This window comes from Leucoraja erinacea, chromosome 38 (genome assembly GCF_028641065.1).
Source record: "Leucoraja erinacea ecotype New England chromosome 38, Leri_hhj_1, whole genome shotgun sequence".
NCBI classification, from domain to species: Eukaryota; Metazoa; Chordata; class Chondrichthyes; order Rajiformes; family Rajidae; genus Leucoraja; species Leucoraja erinaceus.
In genome coordinates, this window is record NC_073414.1 from 3,365,790 (window position 1) to 3,389,750 (window position 23,961).

At 47.2% G+C, this 23,961-nt stretch overlaps 1 protein-coding gene across 1 annotated transcript in view; it reads right to left on the reverse strand.

Annotated features, from left to right (window-relative positions):
* LOC129714142 (cytochrome P450 2C18-like) overlaps nucleotides 1-14,702 on the reverse strand; it is a 15,388-nt gene extending 686 nt beyond the window's left edge. Inside the window, exons 1-9 of the mRNA XM_055663634.1 lie at nucleotides 14,454-14,702; nucleotides 13,401-13,563; nucleotides 13,070-13,219; nucleotides 10,694-10,854; nucleotides 9,081-9,257; nucleotides 7,050-7,191; nucleotides 4,811-4,998; nucleotides 3,017-3,158; nucleotides 1-593 (exon numbers count right to left, since the gene is read on the reverse strand). The exon at nucleotides 1-593 is cut by the window's left edge and continues 686 nt beyond it. Coding sequence (XP_055519609.1) covers nucleotides 412-593; nucleotides 3,017-3,158; nucleotides 4,811-4,998; nucleotides 7,050-7,191; nucleotides 9,081-9,257; nucleotides 10,694-10,854; nucleotides 13,070-13,219; nucleotides 13,401-13,563; nucleotides 14,454-14,636 — 1,488 coding nt within the window. The 5' untranslated portion in view covers nucleotides 14,637-14,702 and the 3' untranslated portion in view covers nucleotides 1-411. The remainder of the gene's footprint in view (nucleotides 594-3,016; nucleotides 3,159-4,810; nucleotides 4,999-7,049; nucleotides 7,192-9,080; nucleotides 9,258-10,693; nucleotides 10,855-13,069; nucleotides 13,220-13,400; nucleotides 13,564-14,453) is intronic.
* Between the last annotated feature and the right edge of the window lie 9,259 nt (nucleotides 14,703-23,961).

Genomic DNA, 23,961 nt, shown 5'->3' on the forward strand with positions numbered 1-23,961 from the left:
GAGGCCATTCTGCCCTTCGAGCCAGCACCGCCATTCATTGTGATCATGGCTGATCGTCCCCAGTCAATAACCCGTGCCTGCCTTCTCCCCATATCCCTTGATTCCACTAGTCCCCTAGAGCTCTATCTAACTCATTATCTATCCACCTACCTTTAGAGAGATGAGATTTGATCAGAGGGTGGTGAGTCCGTGGAATTCACTGCCACAGAAGGCTGTGGAGGGCAAGTTGTTGGGTATTTTTAAGATGGAGATTGGTAGATTCTTGATTAGTGCGGGTGTCAGGGGTTATGGGGAGAAGGCAGGAGAATGGGGTTGAGAGGGAGAGATAGATCAGCCATGATTGAATGGCGGAGTAGACATGATGGGCCTAATTCTACTCCTGCAACTTGCGATCGAGAGATATCATGCAACCTAGCGACAAACAGCACATAATTTGTACATGTGTGGCACCATCAGAATTCCAGACCTAAGCGGCGAGGTATCGATATCCTTGTGATTGATCACAGACTTGAAGACAAAGTTCTGCAGCAGAGTAGTCAGGAAAAGGAAGAGTTCCATTCGAGCCAATGATTCTCCCAGGCAAATTCTCTTCCCTGCAAAAGCATAGCGATTTTTAGTTTAGTTTAGAGAAACAGCACGGGAACAGGCCCTTCGGCCCGAAGACCCTACAGCGAGCAAGATAGTCCACTCGACGAAAAAGATGTAGTACGGTCATGGGCAGATTCGTGGGTCATTTTCGGCCCCATTTCCGTAACCGGCTTCCGTCTCCGCACCAAAGATCCCGTAGCGGAGCAAAGATACTAGTGCGGAGACGGAAGCCGGTTACGGAAACATCCTCGTAAAAATAAAAGTTCTTTGGTAAAAATCTTCTCCTCATTTTCAGAATTATAATTTATTAACACAAACTGTTCCCCCGCAACGTTGATTACACGTCGGGTCGGGTTACTGAAATGGATGAAAAAAAGGCCCATGTTCCGCTCCGTTGCGTACTACACGTCAGCCCATTGCATTTAGCAGGAGTGGTCTATCTTGCTCCACTATAGGATCTTTGCTTCGGCACACCGAGTCCACGCAGGACAACGATCCCCACACACGTACAGTATCCCGCACACACTAAAGCCAATTTACATTTTATACCAAGCCGATTAACCTACAAGCCTGTAGGTCTTTGGGGTGTGGGAGGAAACGGAAGGTCTTGCGGGAAAACCCACGCGGTCACGGGGAGAACGTACAAACTCCAGACAGACAAGCACCCATAGTTGGGATCGAACCCAGGTCTCTGGCGCTGTAAGGCAGCAACTCTACTGCTGAGTCACCGTGACGGTCTATCATTGAACCAAAGCTGTTTGCAACAGATTCAACCTTTGCTCTCTGTATCGAATGGCTTCTGCTGTGACAGCCACAAGTATATTGATCAGCAACGAGGTTCACAAAACAGTACAGAGACTCTTCACCCTAGTTGCAGCAAATAAATAGATGTTGTGTAAGAAGGAACTGCAGGTTGACATAAAATGCTGGAGCAAATCAGCCGGACAGGCAGAGAGATGGTCGAGACCCTTCTTCAGGCTGAGAGTCAGGGGAAACTAGAGATATGGAAGGGTAAGGTGTGAAAGGGGCAGATCAAAGCAGACGATGGTCAAGGAGATATGGAATGGTTTATTGTTAGCTGTGGGGAGGGGGTGATAACTGCAGATGCTGGAAGTTGGACACAAAATGCTGGAGTAATGGCCTAATGATGTATATCATTCAACCAGTGTGAAATTAAGATAGGTGGGGGGCAGGTAGTGTAGAGAGAAACATAGAAAATAGGTGCAGGAGTAGAGGCCATTCGGCCCTTCGAGCCTGCACCGCCATTCAATATGATCATGGCTGATCATCCAACTCAGTATCCCGTCCCTGCCTTCTCTCCATACCCCTTGATCCCTTTAGCCACAAGGGCCACATCTAACTCCCTCTAAAATATAGCCAATGAACTGTGGCCTCAACTACCTTCTGCGGCAGAGAATTCCACAGATTCACCACTCTCTGTGTTAAAAATGTTTTCCTCATCTCGGTCCTAAAAGATTTCCCCCTTATCCTTAAACTGTGTGTGTGGCCCCTTGTTCTGGACTTCCCCAACATCGGGAACAATTTTCCTGCATCTAGCCTGTCCAACCCCTTAAGAATTTTGTAAGTTTCTGTAAGATCCCCCCTCAATCTTCTAAATTCTAGCGAGTACAAGCCGAGTCTATCCAGTCTTTCTTCATATGAAAGTCCTGACATCCCTGGAATCAGTCTGGTGAACCTTCTCTGTACTTCCTCTATGGCAAGAATGTCTTTCCTCAGATTAGGAGACCAAAACTGTACGCAATACTCCAGTGTGGTCTCACCAAGACCCTGTACAACTGCAGTAGAACCTCCCTGCTCCTATACTCAAATCCTCAGTACTCAAAAGAAAGCAGGGACTCTGCAGAAGGACTTGGGCATGTTGGGAGAGTGGGCAAAGAAATGGCTTAGCAAAGTGTGCAGTCATGCATTTTGGTCATAGCAATAAAGGCGTAGACTATTTTATAAATGGAGAGAGGATTTAGACATTAGAATGCAAAGGGACTTGGGAGCGCTGGTGCAGGATACTCAAAAGGTACATTTGCAAGTTGTATCGGTAGTACGGGAGGTATTTAACTCTGCTGAGGTTGTTCTGGAGAAAGGAGGTAAAATAGTTAGATTAAACGAGAACTTACCAGTTTGAAGTTTGATCTCACGTGACTCCGAAGTAAAATCTGAGGGGTAACGTTTACTCACCAAGGGTGGTGGGTGTATCGAACGAGCTGCCAGAAGAGGGGACTATCGCAACGTTTAAGAAACAGTTAGACAGGTACATGGATAGGACGGGTTTGGAGGGATATGGGCCAAGCGCAGGCAAGTGGGACTGGTGTAGCTGGGGCGTGTTGGCCATCGTGGGCAAGTTGGGCCGAAGGGCCTGTTTCCACGCTGTCTGTCTCTGCCACTCTATGAGAGAACACAAAAGAGTGCTTACCTGCGGAGAAGGCTACGAATCCATTGTTCATTTTGAAGCCGCCTTTATCATCAAGGAAATGGTTAGGATTAAATAATTCCGGTGTTTCCCAGTAATTGGTGTCATTCAAAACTGAAGAAAGTAGGGGTATCACAAACGTACCCTAAGAGTAGAATTGCCAGAAGTTCAGATGTAGAATTTTAATTCGCAGTTAAAATCCAATTGTGTGACAACTCAGTAACATAATACCTGATCTCCCAGTTGCTGGACACTTCAATTCCCCCTCCCATTCCCACACTGACCTTTCTGTCCTGGGCCTCCTCCATTGTCAGAGTGGGGCCCAGCACAAATTGGAGGAACTACACCTCATATTTCGCTTGGGCAGCTTACACCCCAGCGGTATGAACATTGACTTCTCTAACTTCAAGTAGCCCTTGCTTTCCCTCTCTCTCTGCATCCGCTCCCCCTTCCCAGTTCTCCGCCCAGTCTCCTTGATCTCCATTCCCTTTGCCCTGTTTTCACACCTTCACGCTTCCTTATCTATTTATCTCCTCCCCCCTGACGTCAGTCTGAAGAAGGGTCTCGACCTAAAACGTCATCCATTCCTTCTCTGCAGAGATGCTGTCTGACCAGCTGAGTTGCTCCAGCATTTTGTGCATCTACCTACAATTCATCTTGTATTAGGTCATTTTTAAAGCTCATTAGGTCATGTGATAGGAGCAGAATTAGGCCATTCGGCCCATCAAGCCCACTCCACCATTCAATCATGGCTGATCTTTCTCTCCCTCCTAACCCCATTCTCCTGTCTTCTCCCCATAATCCCTGACGCCTGTACTAATCAAGAATGCATTTCGTTGTCTCTGTACTGTACACTGACAATGACAATTAAAATTGAATCTGAATCTGAATCTATCTATCTCTGCCTCAAAAATATCCATTGAAATCCATTCAAAATATCCTTTATGTTATTGGACTGGTAATCAAATTCAAACTCCACCACGGCAGTGATTTTATAATTGGGTAATTTTCTATTTAGTTAATCGGGGGGTGGGAGATTGCAACCTTCACGTGGTCCGCCCTGTTTCGACTAATGCAATCATCCCGGCGTGCACAATCAAATAAGATCAAATAGAACCAGACTGATTCCTGGGATGTCAGGACTTTCATATGAAGAAAGACTGGATAGACTCGGCTTGTACTCGCTAGAATTTAGGAGATTGAGGGGGGATCTTATTGAAACTTACAAAATTCTTAAGGGGTTGGACAGGCTAGATGCAGGAAGATTGTTCCCGATGTTGGGGAAGTCCAGAACAAGGGGCCACACAGTTTAAGGATAAGGGGGAAATCTTTTAGGACCGAGATGAGAAAAACATTTTTCACACAGAGAGTGGTGAACCTGTGGAACTCTCTGCCACAGAAGGTAGTTGAGGCCACAGTTCATTGGCTATATTTAAGAGGGAGTTAGATGTGGCCCTTGTGGCTAGAGGGATCAGGGGGTATGGAGAGAAGGCAGGTACAGGATACTGAGTTGGATGATCAGCCATGATCATATTGAATGGCGGTGCAGGCTCGAAGGGCCGAATGGCCTACTCCTGCACCTATTTTCTATCTTTCTATGTTTCTAGAACAAGTTGTCCTACTTTAGACTGTGCACGCCATACGCAAGAAGAAGAGTTAATCTCACCGCGGCATACAATTAAAAGTTTAGATTGTCATGTTAAACCAATTTGTTCACTCGTACTATTTGGGAGGGAAGCCTTCAATTGGAATTCTGGTGCCTGAAGCCTGTGGCCGTAAGAAAGGTTTGCTTCTGACCTTCGGAATAAGATGTCCCCTGAATTCAATGTCATCTGTTGCCATGCGAGGCATTCCCATGGGAATGAGGTCTATGTTTCGCTGAACCTCATGTATGACGGCATCTGTGTACGGCATGCTTGCCCGATCCTTAATGGTGGGTCTTCGAAAGGTGCCGATCACATCATCGATCTCATGGTGAATTTTCTCTGGGAATTAATAAGAAAAGACATAGATACATAGAAAATAGATGCAGGAGTAGGCCATTCGGCCCTTCGAGCCTGCACCGCCATTCAATGTGATCATGGCTGATCATCCAACTCAGTATCCCATACCTGCCTTCTCTCCATACCCCCTGATCCCTTTAGCCACAAGGGCCACATCTAACTCCCTCTTAAATATAGCCAATGAACTGGCCTCAACTAGTCAAGTCAAGTCAAGTCAAGTTTATTTGTCACATACACATACGAGATGTGCAGTGAAATGAAAGTGGCAATGCTCGCGGACATTTGTGCAAAAGACAATCAACAAAACAACCAAACAAATTATAAACACAATCATAACACACATATTCTTTTACATACCTTCTGTGGCAGAGAGTTCCAGAGATAGACAATAGACAATAGGTGCAGGAGTAGGCCATTCGGCCCTTTCGAGCCAGCACCACCATTCAATGTGATCATGGCTGATCATCCCCAATCAGTACCCCGTTCTTGCCTTCTCCCCATATTTCCTGACTCCGCTATTTTTAAGAGCCCTATCTAGTTCTCTCTTGAAAGCATCCAGAGAACCGGCCTCCACCGCCCTCTGAGGCAGAGAATTCCACAGACTCACCACTCTCTGTGAGAAAAAGTGTTTCCTCGTCTCCGTTCTAAATGGCCTACTCCTTATTCTTAAACTGTGGCCCCTGGTTCTGGACTCCAGATCATATCATCAAGATCATAAGATCATAAGTGATAGGAGTAGAATTAGGCCATTTGGCCCATCAAGTCTACTCTGCTATTCAATCATGGCTGATCTATCTCTCCCTCCTAACCACATTCCCCTGCCTTCTCCCCATAACCTCAGTCGCCCATACTAATCAATAAATTAGTTTAAGGAAGAACTGCAGATGCTGGAAAAATTGAAAGTAGACAAAAATGCTGGAGGAACTCAGCGGGTGAGGCAGCATCTATGGAGCGAAGGAACAGGTAACGTTTCGGGTCGAGACCCTTCTTCAGACTGATGTGGGGGGGGGGGGGGGGTGGGGGAAGAAAGGAAGAGGCAGAGACAGTGGGCTGTGGGAGAGCTGGGAAGGGGAGGGGAAAGAGGGAGAAAGTAAGGACTACCTGAAATTGGAGAAGTCAATGTTCATACCGCTGGGGTGTAAACTGCCCAAGCGAAATATGAGGTGCTGCTCCTCCAATTTGCGGTGGAACTCACTCTGGCCTTGGGGGAGGCCCAGGACAGAAAGGTCTGATGATTCTGTCCTGGACCTCCTCCATGGCCAGAGTGAGTTCCACCGTAAATTGGAGGAGCAGCACCTCATATTTCGCTTTGGTAGTTTACACCCCATAGAACAGTACAGCACAGGAACAGTCCCTTCAGCCCAAAATGTCCGATGCGAACATAATGCCCAGTTGACCTAACCTCCTCTGTCTGCTCAAGATCCATATCTTGCTGTTCCCTGCACATCCATCCATGTGCCTATTCAAAAGCCTTTTAAACATCACTAACATATCTGCACGGAGGTTGTACCTTCTCCCCGGGACCTCGTGGGTTTTCTCCGGGTGCTCCGGTTTCCTGCCACACTCCCAAAACGTACAGTTTTGTAGGTTTATTGGCTTCAGGAAAGTCGTAAATTGTACCTAGTGTGTTGGATCATGACAGTGTATTGAGTGGTCATCGGTCGGCACGGACTCGGTGGGCCGAAGGGCCTGTTGGCGGGCTGTATCTCTGAACTGAACTAAAAGAATCTTCCCAGAGGGTAGTCGAGGCCAGTTCATTGGCTATATTTAAGAGGGAGTTAGATGTGGCCCTTGTGGCCAAGGGGATCAGAGGGTATGGAGAGAAGGCAGGTACGGGATACTGAGTTGGATGATCAGCCATGATCATATTGAATGGCGGTGCAGGCTCGAAGGGCCGAATGGCCTACTCCTGCACCTAATTTCTATGTTTCTATGTTTCCCCTCACCTCCACCCCTGGCAGTGTGTTCCAGGCCCCCACCACTCTCTGTGAGTCTAAATACACCATCCAGTTACTTAAAACGATTTCACTTACCCTGAATCTCCGGATATTTCACCAGGAACTGCAAAGCCCAAAGCAAGGTCGTGCCCGTGGTCTCCGTCCCAGCCAAAAATAAGTTTGTGGACACCATCTCCAGATTTTTGGCAATGAACTGTGAGTCGGGCTTGTGTTTCTCCTGAGAGGAAAGGATATCCACTTTCACAAAGAGAAGGAACGCAAGGTGTGTATTGGAGAGGGATAGGAGCATAATTAGGCTATTCGGCCCATCACGTCTACTCCGCCATTCAATCATGGCTAATCTATCTCTCCCTCTTAACCCCATTCTCCTGGCTTGTCCCCATAACCACTGTCACCCGTACTAATCAAGAACATGGAGACTTCCAATCCAATCCAATCCAACTTTATTTGTTAAGCACTTTAAGACAACCAATGTTGAACAAAGTGCTGTACAGTGGAATAAACAAGACATCATAAACAGACAACATAACGGAACATAACATAACAGCTCACGTAACGCGCAAATATTACAACAATAAATTAAAAAACATAAAACATGAGTAAAAATAATAACCACACAATAAAGCAATCAAAAAAGAAATTAATTCAAGTAAATAAAGTCGACATCTTACTGTGTATCAAAGGCCACGGAGAAGAAATGGGTTTTTAGAAGTGACTTAAAAACAGAGAGTGAGGAGGCCTGTTTAATATGGAGAGGCAGATTGTTCCATAATTTTGGTGCCGACACGGCAAAGGCACGGTCCCCTCTGAGCTTCCGCTTAGTATTAGGCCCACTCAGGAGCAGCTATTTATCTGACCTGAGAGAGCGGGCGGGTGTATAAGGGTGTAGAAGCTCAGATAGGTAGGGCGGTGGGGCAAGACCATTTAGGGATTTAAACGCAAATAAAAGAATTTAAAAATGGATCCTAAACCGAATAGGCAACCAGTGGAGTGAGGCTAAAATATGCAAAATGTGATCATATTTACGTGTGCCAGTTAAAAGAAGTACAGCTGCATTCTGTACCATCTGGAGACGGGCGATGGAGGACCCACTAACCCCCACATACAGTGCAATGCAGTAATCCAGCCGGGTGGATTAGACTTGAGCTCCCAGTTGACAAAAGTTGAAAGAGTCTTCAGTCTGACTCAAGCATTTCCAAAATTGCAACCATTTACTCCCCTTCCCATTGCCACACCGACCTTTCTGTCCTGGGCCTCCTCCATTGACAGAGTGAGGCCCAGCGCAAATTGGAGGAACAGCACCTCGTATTCCATTTACAATCTAATGGTGTGACTCAAGTAACACTTACATCCCCTCTCTCTCCTTCCCTCTCCCGCTCCAGTCGTCAGTACTAGCTTTATAAACAATCGATAATAGACAATAGACAATGGGTGCAGGAGTAGGCCATTCGGCCCTTCGAGCCAGCACCGCCATTCACTGTGATCATGGCTGATCATCCACATCAGTACCCCGTTCCTGCCTTCTCCCCATATCCCCTGACTGTGCCATCTTTAAGAGCTCTATCTAACTCTCTTGAAAGCATCCACTGCCTTCTGAGGCACAAAATTCCACAGATTCACTACCCCCTGTGTGATAAAAAATCTCCTCATCTACGTTCTAAATGGCTTAACCCTTATTCTTAAACTGTGTGGCCCCTGGTTCTGGACTACCCCAACATCGGGAACATGTTTCCTGCCTCTAGCGTGTCCAATCCCTTAATAATCTTATATGTTTCAATAAGATACCCTCTCATCCTTCTAAACTCCAGAGTGTACAAGCCCAGCTGCTCCATTCTCTCAGCATATGACAGTCCCGCCATCCCGGGAATTAACCTGGTAAACCTACGCTGCACTCCCTCAATAGCAAGAATGTCCTTCCTCAAATTTGGAGACCAAAACTGCACACAATACTTTGTTTCTATCGTCCCTTGACATCCGTACTAATGAAGAATCTATCTATCTCTGCCTTAAAAATATCCATTGACTTGGCCTCCTCAGCCCTCTGTGGCAAAGATTTGGATGAGAAAGTAGGCAAGAATGGGTGGGAAAAGAAACCGGTTTAAGTACCTCATCGATCTTGGCGAGGAAACTGTCGATATAATCCCTGGGGAAATCTTTCTCGAAAGTTTGTTTGTGACTTTCAATGATTTCATTCACAAAACGTTTCAACTCTACCATGTTTTGGAAGACCCGCTTGTGTGGCCCAGGGAGCATATCCATAATGTTTGGAAAGTTGTTGTACAACTGAAAAGGAAATAAGATTTTCATTAGATAGTGTAGGAAGGAACTGCAGGTGCTGGTTAACATTCAAGATTCTAGAGAGTTTATCGTCATGTGTCCCAGATAGGACAATGAAATTCTTGCTTTGCTTCAGCACAACATATAAGGCATTAATACAGAACAGATCAGTGTGTCCATATACCATTATATAAATATATACACACATGAATAAATAAACTGATAAAGTGCAAGTAAACAGATAATGGGCTATTAATGTTTAGAGTTTTGTCCGAGGCAAGTTTAATAGCCTGATGGCTGTGGGGAAGTAGCTATTCCTGAACCTGGACGTTGCAGTCTTCAGGCTCCTGATTCAGATTCAATTTTAATTGTCATTGTCAGTGTACAGTACAGAGACAACGAAATGCATTACAGACAACTCCTGTGCCTTCTACCTGGGGATGAGTGTGTGGCCAGGATGGTGTGGGTCCTTGATGATACAAAACTACCTTGGGCACCATATTTTTTTTGAGATTCAGGGTGGAAACAGGGTCTATATCCCACCGTGTCCGCACCGATCAACGACCCCCGTACACTAGTTGTGTCCCGTACACACTAGGGACAATTTACAATCTTTACCGAAGCCAATTTACCTACAAACCTGTACGTCTTTGGAGTGTGGGAGGACACCAGAGCACCTGGGGAAATGAACGGGGGTCATGGGGAGAACGTACAAACTCCGTACAGACAGCACCCGTAGTCGGGATCGAACCCGGGACTCTGCCGCTGTAAGGCAACAGCTCTACCGCTGCGCCACCGTGCTGCACCTTGGTTCCCCTACCCCTGCGAATCAATGCAAATCCTTTTGTAAATAGAGCCATACAGGAGAGAAACAGGCCCTTCAGCCCATCCTATCCATGTTGGCCATCAGGTGCTGACGCATTTTGTGTCCCTTCGTCACGGTGGCCCAGTGGTAGAGTTGGTACAGTTGCTGCCTCACAGCGCCAGAGACCCGGGTTCGATCCTGACTGCTGGTGCTGTCTGTACAGACTTTGTACGTTCTCCCCGTGACCTGTGTGGGTTTTCCTCCAAGATCTCCTGGTTTCCTCCCACACTCCAAAGACACACAGGTTTGTTGGTTAATAGGCTTGGTATAAAATGTAAAATTGTCCCGTGTGTGTGTGTGTGTGTGTGTGTGTGTGTGTGTGTGTGTGTGTGTGTGTGTGTGTGTGTGTGTGTGTGTGTGTGTGTGTGTGTGTGTGTGTGTGTGTGTGTGTGTGTGTGTGTGTGTGTGTGTGTGTGTGTGTGGGTGTGGAGTTGGTTTGCGGGGATCGCCGGCCGGCCGGCACGGACTCGGCGGGCCGAAGGGCCTGTGTCCGCGCTGTATCCCTCAGACTAAAACTAAACACTAAATGGAGAGGATTGAGACTTGTACTATGACATACATTTGAGAAGTAAGTTACCTGAAACCATGGACCGCTGAAGACCCGGCCATTCTCATCGATCATATTCGTCAGTTGTCGGAACTTCTTATCTTTGTATTCAAACCGGTCGCCAAAGACAAGTGAACAGATGATGTTCGCTGTAGCACAGCGGAACATGACATCTGTGCTGAATGGGTTCTCTGATAACATGGAACGAGATGGCCAGTTAGAGACAGCTCAGAGACACACATAACACAAAATTAAGTATCACAAGTTTATATAGAAACATAGAAATTAGGTGCAGGAGTAGGCCATTCGACCATTCAAGCCTGCACCGCCACTCAATATGATCATGGCTGATCATCCAACTCAGTATCCCGTACCTGCCTTCTCTCCATACACCCTGATCCCTTTAGCCACAAGAGTCACATCTAACTCCCTCTTAAATATAGCAGCATCTGCTATATTTAAGATATATTTGGATATTTTCCAGCATCTGCAGTTCCTTCTTAAACATTACATCCCAGCCCAATCCTCAATTATTCAATATGTACAGGTGTCAGAGGTTCATGGGGAGAAGGCAGGAGAATTGGAGATAGGAGGGAGAGATAGATAGATCAGCCATGATTGAATGGCATTGTAGACATGATGGGCCAAATGGCCTAATTCTACTCCTATTCCTTACGACCTTATGTGTAGGAAAGACCTGCAGATGCTGGTTTTAACTGAAGATAGACACAAAAAGATGGAGTAACTCAGCGCGACTGGCAGCATCTCTGGAGAGAAGGAATGGTAATGTTTGTGGTTGAGGCCCTTCTTCAGACGGAAAGTCACGGGGAAGGGAAATCTCTCCCCACCCGAATCGCACCAGCTTCTCGTTCTCACCCACCCAATAGCTAACAATGGCCTTGTTTCCTTTATCAACGTTACTTCTTTGCATAGGTTTCATTCATTTGCTCAAGACTTACTTTGAGCCCCACCGTGGGGCCATGGAGTTACCATCGGAGCCTGCGATCCCTTGCCTGGGATCGACGCTCCAACCTGCGGCCTGCAGATTTCACCATCATTTCACTCGCAGTCTCGGATAGAGACCGATGTCGGAAAGCTCCAAGCCACAGGAGGTTCGACCAGGCCCGAACTGGTGTCCGATCCGATCGCCCGGCGCGGGAGAGCTGAGAGCCCCTCGATGCAGGAGCTTGATCCCCCCCCCCCGACAACAGAAGGCTCGAGGCCCCAGATCGTGGGAGAACAAAGAACGGAAGAGATCAAACTTTTTTTGTCTTCCATCACAGTGAGGAATGTGGAGGAGTCACTGAGGTGGATGTTTATGTTAAAATGTGTTTTGTGTGTCTTGTTGCTTTTTATTGGTATGACTGTATGGCAAATCAAATTCCTCGTATATTGCAAAACATACTTGGCTAATAATGTATGCTTATGACATGATTATTTCTATCAGGTTTCCCCGCAACTTCCAGGATAGTTTAGCTTGGTTTAGTTTAGAGATACAGTGCGGAAACAGGCCCGTCTGGTTTGGGAATTGCTCTGCCAAGGACAAGAAGGCTCTGCAGAGAGTAGTGCGTTCGGGCCGAACGCACTATGGGAACTTCACTCACCCCCCTGCAGGTACTATACAACAGCAGGTGCAACTCCAGAGCAAACAAAATCATGGGAGACCCCTTCCACCCCTGCAACGGACTGTTCCAGCTGCTACGGTCAGGCAAACGCCTCCGTTGCCATGCGGTGAGAACGGAGAGGTTGAGAAGGAGTTTCTTCCCAGAGGCAATTCGGACTGTAAATGCCTATCTCACCAGGGACCAACTCTACAGAACGTTTTCCCTTCCACTATTTATTATGTAAAAGAATATGTGTGTTATGATTGTGTTTATAATTTGTTTGGTTGTTTTGTTGTTTGTCTTTTGCACAAAAGTCCGCGAGCATTGCCACTTTCATTTCACTGCACATCTCGTCTGTGTATGTGACAAATAAACTTGACTTGACTTGACTTGAATTATAGACAATAGACAATAGGTGCAGGAGAAGGCCATTCGGCCCTTCGAGCCAGCACTGCCATTCACTGTGACCATGGCTGATCAATTAACCTACACGTCTTTGGAGTGTGGGAGGAAACCGAAGACCTCGGAGAAATAGGCAACGTTTCGGCCCGAAATGTCCTATATCCACGAGGGATTATTTTACCAATTCAATGAACCTTCACACCAGTAACCGTTAAACAAGGAAACCGGAGCTCCCGGTGAAAACCCACGCAGGGCACGGGGAGAACGTGCAAACTCCGTACAGACAGCACCCGTAGTCGGGATCGAACCCGGGTCTCTGGCGCTGTGAGGCGGCAACTCTACCGCTGCACCACCGTGGCCACCCTTAAGATATTAATTATTTTGTATCTTGGTCACAAACCTTTTTCCTTCCTGATCTCTGCCACCAGGAACTGGGCTTCTTCCTGGATCCTCTCTTCAATGGGTTTCTTCCCCATTCCAAAATTCTTCATGGTGCTGAGAGTGAACTGGCGGAGTTGTTTCCATCTCTCCCCGTTGCCGAAGAGGATGCCTGGAGGAGAGACAGCAACGCCAGGAGACACAATGTTTAAGAAAGAACTGCAGATGCTGGGAAAATCGAAGGTAGACAAAACTGCTGGAGAAACTCAACGCACTCCACAAGTTTGCATCCCATGCACATAAAACCTGCTACAATTACACAAAGGATAATTTAAAATAGGTTCTTATCTTACCGTAGCCGTTTGAGATTCGTTTGAGGATGGGGAAGAGGTATCGGCCACTGAAGTCGTGTCCATGGGTGACCAAGACTTCCCTCACTGCCTCAGTACCACACACCACCACTGCCGGGTAGCCGCTGAACCAGAACGTGAACACAGGCCCATACTGCTCACTCAGCTAGGACAACACAAGGGGCACAGACTCACACAGGGTAGAAACAGGCCCTCCAGCCCAACTTATGATACATAGAAACATAGACAATAGGAGCCGGCGTAGGCCATTCGGCCCTTCGAGCCAGCACCACCATTCAAGGTGATCATGGCTGATCATCCAAAATCAGTACCCCGTTCCTGCGTTTTCCCCATATCCCCTGATTCCATTAGCCCTCGGAGCTAAATTTAACTCAGTAGAATAGGATACAATTTTATTTATGCCCGAGAGAAATTGGTCTGCAAACAGTCAAAAGATAAAGTGACATGGCAGCTTACAGCTAGGGTGGCCAACTGTCCTGTATTAGCCGGGACATCCCGTATATTGGGCTAAATTGGTTTGGCCCGTATGGGGCCACCCTTGTCCCGTATTTGACCGCTACTACTCGGGTCGAGGGGACTGTCGGGTCGGAGCGCCACGTCCGGCCCCGCCTCACCCGTGCCGACGTAGTGCAGCCCATGGAGTGCAGCAGCAGCGCCTCGCCAGTGGCCCCGTTCGACCAGCTGTCCGACCTTCCGACCTTCGCTTACCGCCGACACCACCCGTGGCCGATCATCGGTCCATGAGTTGGATGGGGTGCCGGGCCAAAACTCCTCAGCTGGGCTTTATGTGCGGTCCAGCACCCGGGCCGGTGGGCCGAAGGGCCTGTCTCTGCGGTGTATCTCTAAACTAAACTAAACTAAGCCCCTACTAATTAACAGATTATCTGCACTTAGATATTGCCTTCTACACAAATAGAAGATGTGTAGAAATGAACACAACACACACAGAGAGACTGAGGCTACAAATTTATATCCACAAATGAAGAAGATTTTAGTTTTATGTGTCACAACTTAAAAAATACAGAGGGGCCCTACCTTGACGAGGGATTTGTGTGGGGCACGTATATCCAGCTGGAACAAGTTGCCGATAATCGGCAAAGCCCGTGGTCCTGGGGGCAACCTGCCAGTCTGTGGCCAAATGCTTTTCAAGAACCACATTGTGAGCAGGGCACTTAGCAAAGCCACAAGCAGAGTTGTCCCAGTCACACTGAGGTCCATGGTGACAGTGTGTGAATGACAGAGAAGGGATAGAAGGAACAATGGAGGCTCGGTCGACCGTCTGTTGGCCAGGGATAATCAATATCTACACCAGGCTACAGCACAAGGTTCAGTGAACCTCACGTGCAGTCGAACTGGAATAACAATTGTTTGTCTAATGCTCAGCCCAACTTACTTTATAATCAATGGAGGATTTTGAAATGTTTTCCATTTGAATGTTCGTAGTTGTGATTGCACAAATGGCCCAAGCCTCACTGGTCACCGGGCTCCTCCAGCTCTTTGTGTTTTGCTGGCATTTTAACTGTTCATTTCTCCCTGGGCGGGCACGGTGGCGCAGCGGTAGAGTTGCAGCCTCACAGCGCCAGGGACCCGGGTTCGATCCCGACTACGGGTGCTGTCTGTACGGAGTTTGCACACTCTCCCCCTGGGTTTCCTCCGACATCTCCGGTTTCCTCCCACACCCCAAAGACGTGCAGGTTTGTAGGTTAATTGGCTTGGTGTAATTGTAAATTGTCCCTAGTGTTGTAGTGTGCGGGGATCGCTGTTAGCACGGACTAGGTGGGCCGAAGGGCCTGCTTCCGCGCTGTATCTCTACACGTACACATACAATCATGCACCAAAGGTCCAGGAATCAAGAACCAGATGATTTAGGTTTAAGGTAGGAGGGGAAAGATTTAGCAGGAACTTGAAGGGCAACATTTTCCACACAGAGGGAGGTGGGTGTATGGAACAAGCTGACAGAAGAGATAGTTAAGGCAGGGACTAGAACAAAATGTAAAAGAGACATTGGGACAAATACATGGATAGGAAAGGTTTAGGATACTGGCCAATTGCAGGAAGGTGGGACTAGTATAGATGGAACATCTTGGTCAGCGTGGGCAAGTTGAGCTGAAGGGCCCGTTTCCATGCTATTTGACAAGTACATGGATAGGAACTAAACAGGGCTGGTAGAGCCACCGTCTCACAGTGCCAGAGACCCAGGTTCGATCTTGCCCTTGGGTACTGCTGTCAGTGTGGAGTTTGCACGTTGTCCCTGTGACTGCGCGGGTGTACGCCGGGTGCTCCGGTTTCCCCCCCACGTCCCAAAGACGTGCGGGATTGTGGGTTCATTGGCCCTCTGTAAATGAGGAAATGGGATAATGTAGAACTAGTGTGAATGGATGATCGATGGTCAGCATGGATTGGATGGGCCTGAAGGGGCCTGTTCCCTGTCTCTGAACTCTAGGAGTTACCCAATCGCTCGATAAAGGGTCAGCCGCCAAACAGGAATACTGTTTGCTAAGATTCTGAAAACAAGTGCTCGTCTCATAGGTCATTCTCAATCCTAGTTCCATAAACTTACTCGATGTTAGAGATTACGAATTGGTGCCAAAAATTGGTAACTCAGCGGGCTGTTTATATGCATTCTATACTTAATGGAGGATTGTACTTGTGGGTGGCAATAATCTTGCTGAAGTGTGCGCAAAAAGATATTTCTTTGGACCTTGGGTACAGATAAAAATGCTGGAGAAACTCAGCGGGTGAGGCAGCATCTATGGAGAGAAGGAATAGGTGACGTTTCGGGTCGATACACCGATCGCTCTTTGTGTGAAAAAGTCTCCCTTCAGATTCCTATTAAATCTTTTCCCCTTCACCTTAAACCTATATCCCCTGATGCTTGATTCGTCTACTCTGGGCAGGAGACTCAGAATCCTATTGATAAGGGCCGGTCCCGTCTGGCGATTTTTTCAGCGACTGCCAGCATCATTGACTGATGTATCAGGTCACCGAAATATACGCGGTGTGATTCGGCGTGACGCACTGAAATGACATTTGACGTGCGGTGTTTTTTCAAGTGTCGCAACAATTTTTTTGTCGCCGTTGGTTTTTGAAATGTTCAAAATCTTTTGGCGACACTGACATGGCACCGGCAGTCGCCGAAAAAAAATCACCAGGTGGGACAGGCCCTTTAGGATCACATTGTTGGATAATTAGTTTACAACTGATGATCTGAAGAAGGGTTTTAGAAACATAGAAATTAGATGCAGGAGTAGGCCATTTGGCCCTTCGAGCCTGCACCGCCATTCAATATGATCATGGCTGATCATCCAACTCAGTATCCCGTACCTGCCTTCTCTCCATACCCCCTGATCCCTTTAGCCACAAGGGCCACATCTAACTCCCTCTTAAATATAGCCAATGAACTGTGGCCTCAACTACCTTCTGTGGCAGAGAGTTCCAGAGATTCACCACTCTCTGTGTGAAAAAAAAAGTTCTTCTCATCTCGGTTTTAAAGGATTTCCTCCTTATCCTTAAGCTGTGACCCCTTGTCCTGGACTTCCCTAACATCGGGAACAATCTTCCTGCATCTAGTCTGTCCAACCCCTTAAGAATTTTGTAAGTTTCTATAAGATCCCCTCTCAATCTCCTAAATTCTAGAGAGTATAAACCAAGTCTATCCAGTCTTTCTTCATAAGACAGTCCTGACATCCCAGGAATCAGTCTGGTGAACCGTCTCTGCACTCCCTCTATGGCAATAATGTCCTTCCTCAGATTTTGGCCCGAAACGTTGCCTATTTCCTTCACTCCATAGATGCTGCCGCACCCGCTGAGTTTCTCCAGCATTTTTGTCTACCTTCGATTTTCCAGCATCTGCAGTTCCTTCTTGAACACATCTCCCCTTATGTGCTGTCTGAACTACAGATTACATGGGCTTCAGTATAGAATAAATACTTGAACATCACCTTGGAAGGATCCATAAGCCGTTTAAAACACGCAGCTAAATCCTCACTAAATCCCCGTTAGTCAGGACTCCCCGCAGTTTCTTGTTTCCTGCTGTTTTTCCCATATTCATGCCACATCCCAATGTCTGCTTGCTTCTCGCCTTTATGCTACATTTACACGCACTCACAGTGACTCAGACCTGTCATTTTCACCAGGTGGGATTTTAAATTCTTTATGCTTTCCACTGATCCATTGAAATACACATTTTTCACCTTGCATGTTGCGTGCAGGAACTAGGAAAGAATTGCAGATGCTGGTTTAATAGAATAGTAGAATAGAATAGTTTCTTTTTTGTCATTGTAACATGAACCATGTACAACAAAATTTAAAATGTTAGCCAGTCAGTGCAGCATTCAAACATTTCTAAAAGCTAACGATACATACACGGTAAAATATTAAAGATAAACAACTAAATAAATATCACGAACAAAGCACGCATACACACCCAACCCTCCATCCTTCTGTCGATTTCACAGTTACCACAGTCCCTTAGTCTGTATCGCCCCTGCGTTCCTTGGCGGCTACATTTAGTGCTTTTATAGCAGTGGGGTAAAAACTGTTTTTTAGTCTGTTCGTCCTTGTCCTTGTAGATCTGTACCGTCTGCCTGACGGCAACAGTTCAAACAGGGAGTGTCCGGGGTGGGAAATGTCCTTTATGATATTCTGGGTGTGATATTCTGGATTTAAGCCGAAGATAGACGCAAAAAGCTGGAGTAACTCAGCGGGACAGGCAGCATCTCATAGATGCCTCTCTCCACTGGCTCCCTGTGTGGTTCTGCATCAATTTCAAGATCCTTCTCTATGTTTACAAAGCCCTTAACGGGCTTGCCCACACCTACATCAAAAATCAGCTTCCCCACCACACCACCTCCAGGTCCCACAGATCGGTCAACTTGGGGTTACTGACTGACTAGGCATAAGCTCTAGGTGACCGCGCCTTTGCGGTTACAGCTCCTAAACTGTGGAACACCATCCCTCTCCCCATCAGAACTGCCCCCTCCGTCAACTCCTTTAAGTCGAGACTTAAAACTTATTTCTACTCTCAAGCCTTTCTTGAGGTTCTCTGAGGGAGCGCTGTATGTATGTATTTATATGTATGTATTGTTGATCTGTGTACCACTGTTTGTAGCAAGTTACTACCTGCACTAGTTAAGCACTTTGGTCAACGAGAGTTGTTTTTAAATGTGCTATAGAAATAAAATTGACTTGACTTGACTTGAGAGAAGGAATGGGGGACGTTTCGGGTCGAGACCCTTCTTCATAAGGAAGACCTGAAACGTCACCCATTCCTTCTCTCCAGAGATGCTGCCTGTCCCGCTGAGTTACTGCAGCTTTTAGTGTCCATCTTGCATGTTCCCCGATTAGCTCCAACTCACACAATTCATATTGTGTTATTACTGACATCAGCTAATAACTTCATAATTTCATAAGCTATAGGAGCAGAATTAGGCCATTTGGCCCATCAAGTCTACTCCACCATTCGGCACGGTGGCGCAGCGGTAGAGTTGCTGCCTTACAGCGCCAGAGACCCGGGTTCAATCCTGACCATGGCTGCTATCTGTGGGGGGGTTTGTACTTTCCCTGTGACCGCGGGTGCTCTGGTTTCATCCCACACTGGAGGTCTGTAGGTTAATTTTGTAGGCTTGGATAAAGATTGTAAACTGAAACGAGTGTATAGGATAGTGCTAGTGTGTGCGGGGATCGCTGGTCGGCACGGACTCGGTGGGCCGAAGGGCCTGTTTCCACCAAAGACCCTACAGCGAGCAAGATCGCCCACTCGACGAAAATGACCTAGTAGGGTCATGGGCAGATTCGTGGGTAATTTTCGGCCCCATTTCCGTAACCGGCTTCTGTCTCCGCACCAAAGATCCCGTAGCGGAGCAAAGATACTAGTGCGGAGACGGACGCCGGTTACGGAAACATCCTCGTAAAAATCAAAGTTATTTGGGAAAAATCTTCTCCTCATTTTCAGAATTTTAATTTATTAACACAAACTGTTCCCCCGCAACATTGATTACACTGCGGGTCGGGTCGGGTCCGGTTACTGAAATGGATGGAAAAAAGGCCCACGTTCCACTCCGTTGCGTACTACACGTCAGCCCATTGCATTTAACAGGAGTGGTCTATCTTGCTCCGCTATAGGATCTTTGGTTTCCACTGTGTATCTCTGAATTAAATTGAACACCCCTCCCCCGTCTCTCCTCACTCTGTACTGAGCTGACTGAGCTGAGACACCAGATACAGAGAGCTCCCAGTGCAGGCCTGGCCCAGTGTTAATGACACCACCTGACACCCTTTTGTTTGCCTTGTCGCCCCGCGCTAGACTCCCTAACGAACACCTTGCACAAGATCCACATCCTGCTGCCATTCTGTGCCAGACAGAAGCATCATTAGATATACAAGGCAAGGGGTTTAGTTTAGTTTAGTTTAGAGATACAGCGCGGAAACAGGCCCTTCGGCCTGCCGAGTCCGTGCCGTCCGGCGATCCCTGCACATTGACACCACCCTACACACACTAGGGACAATTTACAATTATACCACACCAATTAACCTCCAATAGATAGACATAAAAAGATGGAGTAACTCAGTGGGACAGGCAGCATCTCAGGAGAGAAGGAAACGGTGACATTTCGGGTCGAGACCTTAATTCAACTCAAAACATCACTAATTCCTTCTCTCCAGAGAAGCTGCCTGTCCCGCTGAGTTACTCCAGCTTTTTGTGTCTATCTTTGGTTTAAACCGGCATCTGCAGTTCCTTCGTATCCATTCAGCTTCCAAAAATGTACTTCTTTGGAATAGGGAGGAAACTGGAGCACTCGGAGAAAACCCACGCAGGTCACGGGGAGAACTTACATACTCTGTATTGTAATAATTAAATATTAAATATGTTCCTGATAGAAACATAGAAACATAGACAATAGGTGCAGGAGTAGGCCATTCAATATGATCATGGCTAATCATCCAACTCAGTATCCTGTACCTGCCTTCTCTCCATACCCCCTGATCCCCTTAGCCACAAGGGCCACATCTAACTCCCTCTTAAATATAGCCAATGAACTGGCCTCCACTACCTCAACTGATGTTGGGGGAGTCCAGAACCAGGGGCCACAGTTTAAGAATAAGGGGTAGGCCATTGAGGACTGAGATGAGGAAAAACATTTTCACCCAGAGAGTTGTGAGTCTGTGGAATTCTCTGCCACAGAAGGCAGTGGAGGCCAATTCACTGGATGTTTTCAAGAGGGAGTTAGATTTAGCTCTTTAGGGCTAACAGAATCAAGGGATATGGGGAGAAAGCAGGAACGGGGTACTGATTTTGGATGATCAGCCAAGATCATATTGAATGGCGGTGCAGGCTCGAAGGGCCGAATGGCCTACTCCTGCACCTATTTTCTCTGTTTCTGTGTTTCTAATTTTGTGGTGCCTCGGTCCACGTGATAATAAAGAACATGTTGCACCATTGAACCATTTTTATTTGGGTAATGTATATAATGTAATTAGCATATGTTATGCCTTGTGCGAGGGGATGTATGCGCTAGGGGAGACACAAGGTGGCGCCCTGCAGTAAAGACGCTTGTTAGATTACTCCTGTATCTGAGAGTTCATTTGAGTCAGTTCCAAGTACCCAAATACACTACAATTGGCTGTGCCGACTCACCAGTGTGCAGGAGAAGGTAGACAAAAATGCTGGAGAAACTCAGCAGGTGAGGCAGCATCACAAGATGCTGCCTCACCCGCTGAGTTTCTCCAGCATTTTTTGTCTACTTTCACTGAGAGTACAATATACATTTAATTGTCATTTGGACCCCTTGAGGTCCAAACGAAATGCCGTTTCTGCAGCCATACATTACAAACACATAGACCCAAGACACAACATAATTTACATAAACATCCATCACATCGCTGTGATGGAAGGCCAAATAAACTTATCTCTCCACTGCACTCTCCCCCCCCCCCCCCATGTCAGAGTCAAAGTCAAAGCCCCCGGCTGGCGATGGCGATTGTCCCGCGGCCATTAAAGCCACGCCGGGTGGTGCGAGGTCGCACACCGGGTCTTGGTGTTAGAGCCCCCGGCGTGCGCTCGCAGAGTCCCGCGGCCATTCCAAGCCGCGCGGGGCAGTGATGTAGGCTCCGCTCCAGGAGCTCTTCAACCCCGCAACTCGGGCGGGGGAAGTCGCCATTGCGAGAGCCCTGAAAAGCGGTCTCCCTCCAGGGACCCGCGGGCTCCCGGTGCCGCCGTCCACAGACCTGCCGTTGGAGCCTCCGACTCTCCGGTCCAGACCTTTAACAGGATCTGACAAGCTAGATACAGGCAGGATGTTTCCCTTGTCTCAAGCCAAGTCTCACAACATCAGGATATAGGATAAAACATTTAAGACAGGGGTGTAGAGAAATGTTACCATTGCTGGTGAACCTGTGGAATTCTTCGCAACAGAAAGCTATCGAGTCCATCTCACTGAATAAACTTAAGAAAGTGATAGACGCAAAATGCTGGAATAACTCAGTGTGACAGGCAGCATCTCTAGAATGGGTGTCTTTTCGGGTCGAGACCCTTCTTCAGACTCAATGGGTGACATTTCACATCGAGACCCATCTTCAGACTCAATTTTGTTAGTACTAGGTTTGCAAAGGTCGTAGGTTTACAAAAGAAGACATTGAGTACAGGAGTAGGTACACAAAAATGCTGGAGAAACTCGGCGGGTGCAGCAGCATCTATGGAGGGAAGGAAATAGGCAACATTTCGGGCCGAAACCCTTCTTCAGACCACAGGAGTAACTCAGCGGGTCAGGCAGCATCTCAGGAGAACAACGATACGAGTCCTTTCTGGCCAGGGTCCCGACCTGAAACATGTTCTCCTGAGATGCTGCCTGACCCCCTGAGCTACTCCAGCACTCTGAGTCTCCTACCTTCGATTTTTCCAGCATCTGCAGTTCTTCCTTAAAAATAAAGCAAGTTTCAATTCACAGTGGGAGAAATAAATGCTGTATAACACTCAGTGGTTTATTATGACATCACGTCTAATCTGGGGAAGAATACACATGAGTCCCGAATAATAAATCACTTGCTAACTTTGTTATAAAGCAAAGTCTAGAGATTTGCAGCCTATTCTTTGTCCTCGAGTGATGGGAATTATTGGATTCCCTAATTGCTTCTAGATTAGGTGTCGCCAATTTAAATACACACGGTTTGCCCGGACAATGGGCAGCCACAGTTTGAGGCGTCTGATCTCAGTGGTGGTGGTGAATACACAAGACATCCCCTCTGAGATAAGCGATGATGAGGGTCACAGTCTCGGAGAGGTTGGTCACACAACAGGGCAGGTCCAGGCACGAGGGGTATAAATGTGGAGTGAGCTCTTCCTACCTGTGGGTTACAACGACTGTAAAACTCTCAGGTGTGGAGGTTAATTCCAGCCATGTCGGATTTTAGCATCGATAGCATCTTGTCCAACAAGGGAGGCATGCCCTGGCACCGTCGCCCTTTCCTGCTCCACTCCGCCGACGGTTCGATGCCCAACGCTGGCCACGTCGGTCTCTGCTCGACTCCCGGCCCCACGCCCTTCGCTGGCAATCTGCCTCACGAGGGCTTCCACTTGGGGGAAAGATGCTACTGTTCTCCCCAGCCCCACACCCACTGCTGCCTGGGGCAGAGAGGTAAGGACATACAAACTTCACTGTTTGAAGCCCAGCGTTGGGCTCTTCTCCAAAGAGATTTTGGGTGGGGGTGTTAATGTTGCCTGCTTTGAAGAGGGACGTTTTTTTGATCAGGTACCTTCTGATGAAGGTTCCGAAAAAGCTGGGAAACTCTTTTTTGCAGCAGCATCTTGGAGCGAAGGAAATATTGTTTTAGGCCGAACCCTTTTCAGACTGAAGAGGTTTTCGGCCCGGTTGCCTATCTAATCGAAACATAGATGCTGCTTCGCGAGCAGTTTGCCAGCTTTTTTGTGTCACCTGCACATCTCGCATCTGTGTCCCTGTAAACAAATGAAACTTGTTTTAGACTTGGACTATTGTCACGTGCAGTAAAGTACAGTGAAAATCTTTTTGCTGCGTGCTAACCAGTCAGCGGAAAGACTATACATGATTACAATCGAGTAGATTGTATGTCTCGGATGGATAGACTCGGCTTGTACACGATAGAATTTAGAAGAATGTATGCCCATCCCATACATATTGTAGAGCTTTCAGAACTGGAGGGCTTAGACAAGGTAGACTGAAGCCACTGTTAGAAGATTTAGAAGATTGAGGGGGGATCTAATAGAAATTTATAAAATTCTTAAGGGGTTGGACAGGCTAGATGTAGGAAGATTGTTCCCGATGTTGGGGAAGTCCAGAACTAGGGGTCACAGGCTAAAGGATAAAGGGGAAATCTTTTAGGACTGAGATGAGAAAAACATTTTTTACACAGAGAGTGGTGAATCTGTGGAATTCTCTGCCACAGGAAGGTAGTTGAGGCCACAGTTCATTGGCTATATTTAAGAGGGTGTTAGATGTGGGTGTTAGATGTGGCCCTTGTGGCTTAAGGGATCAGGGGGTATGGAGAGAAGGCAGGGATGGGATACTGA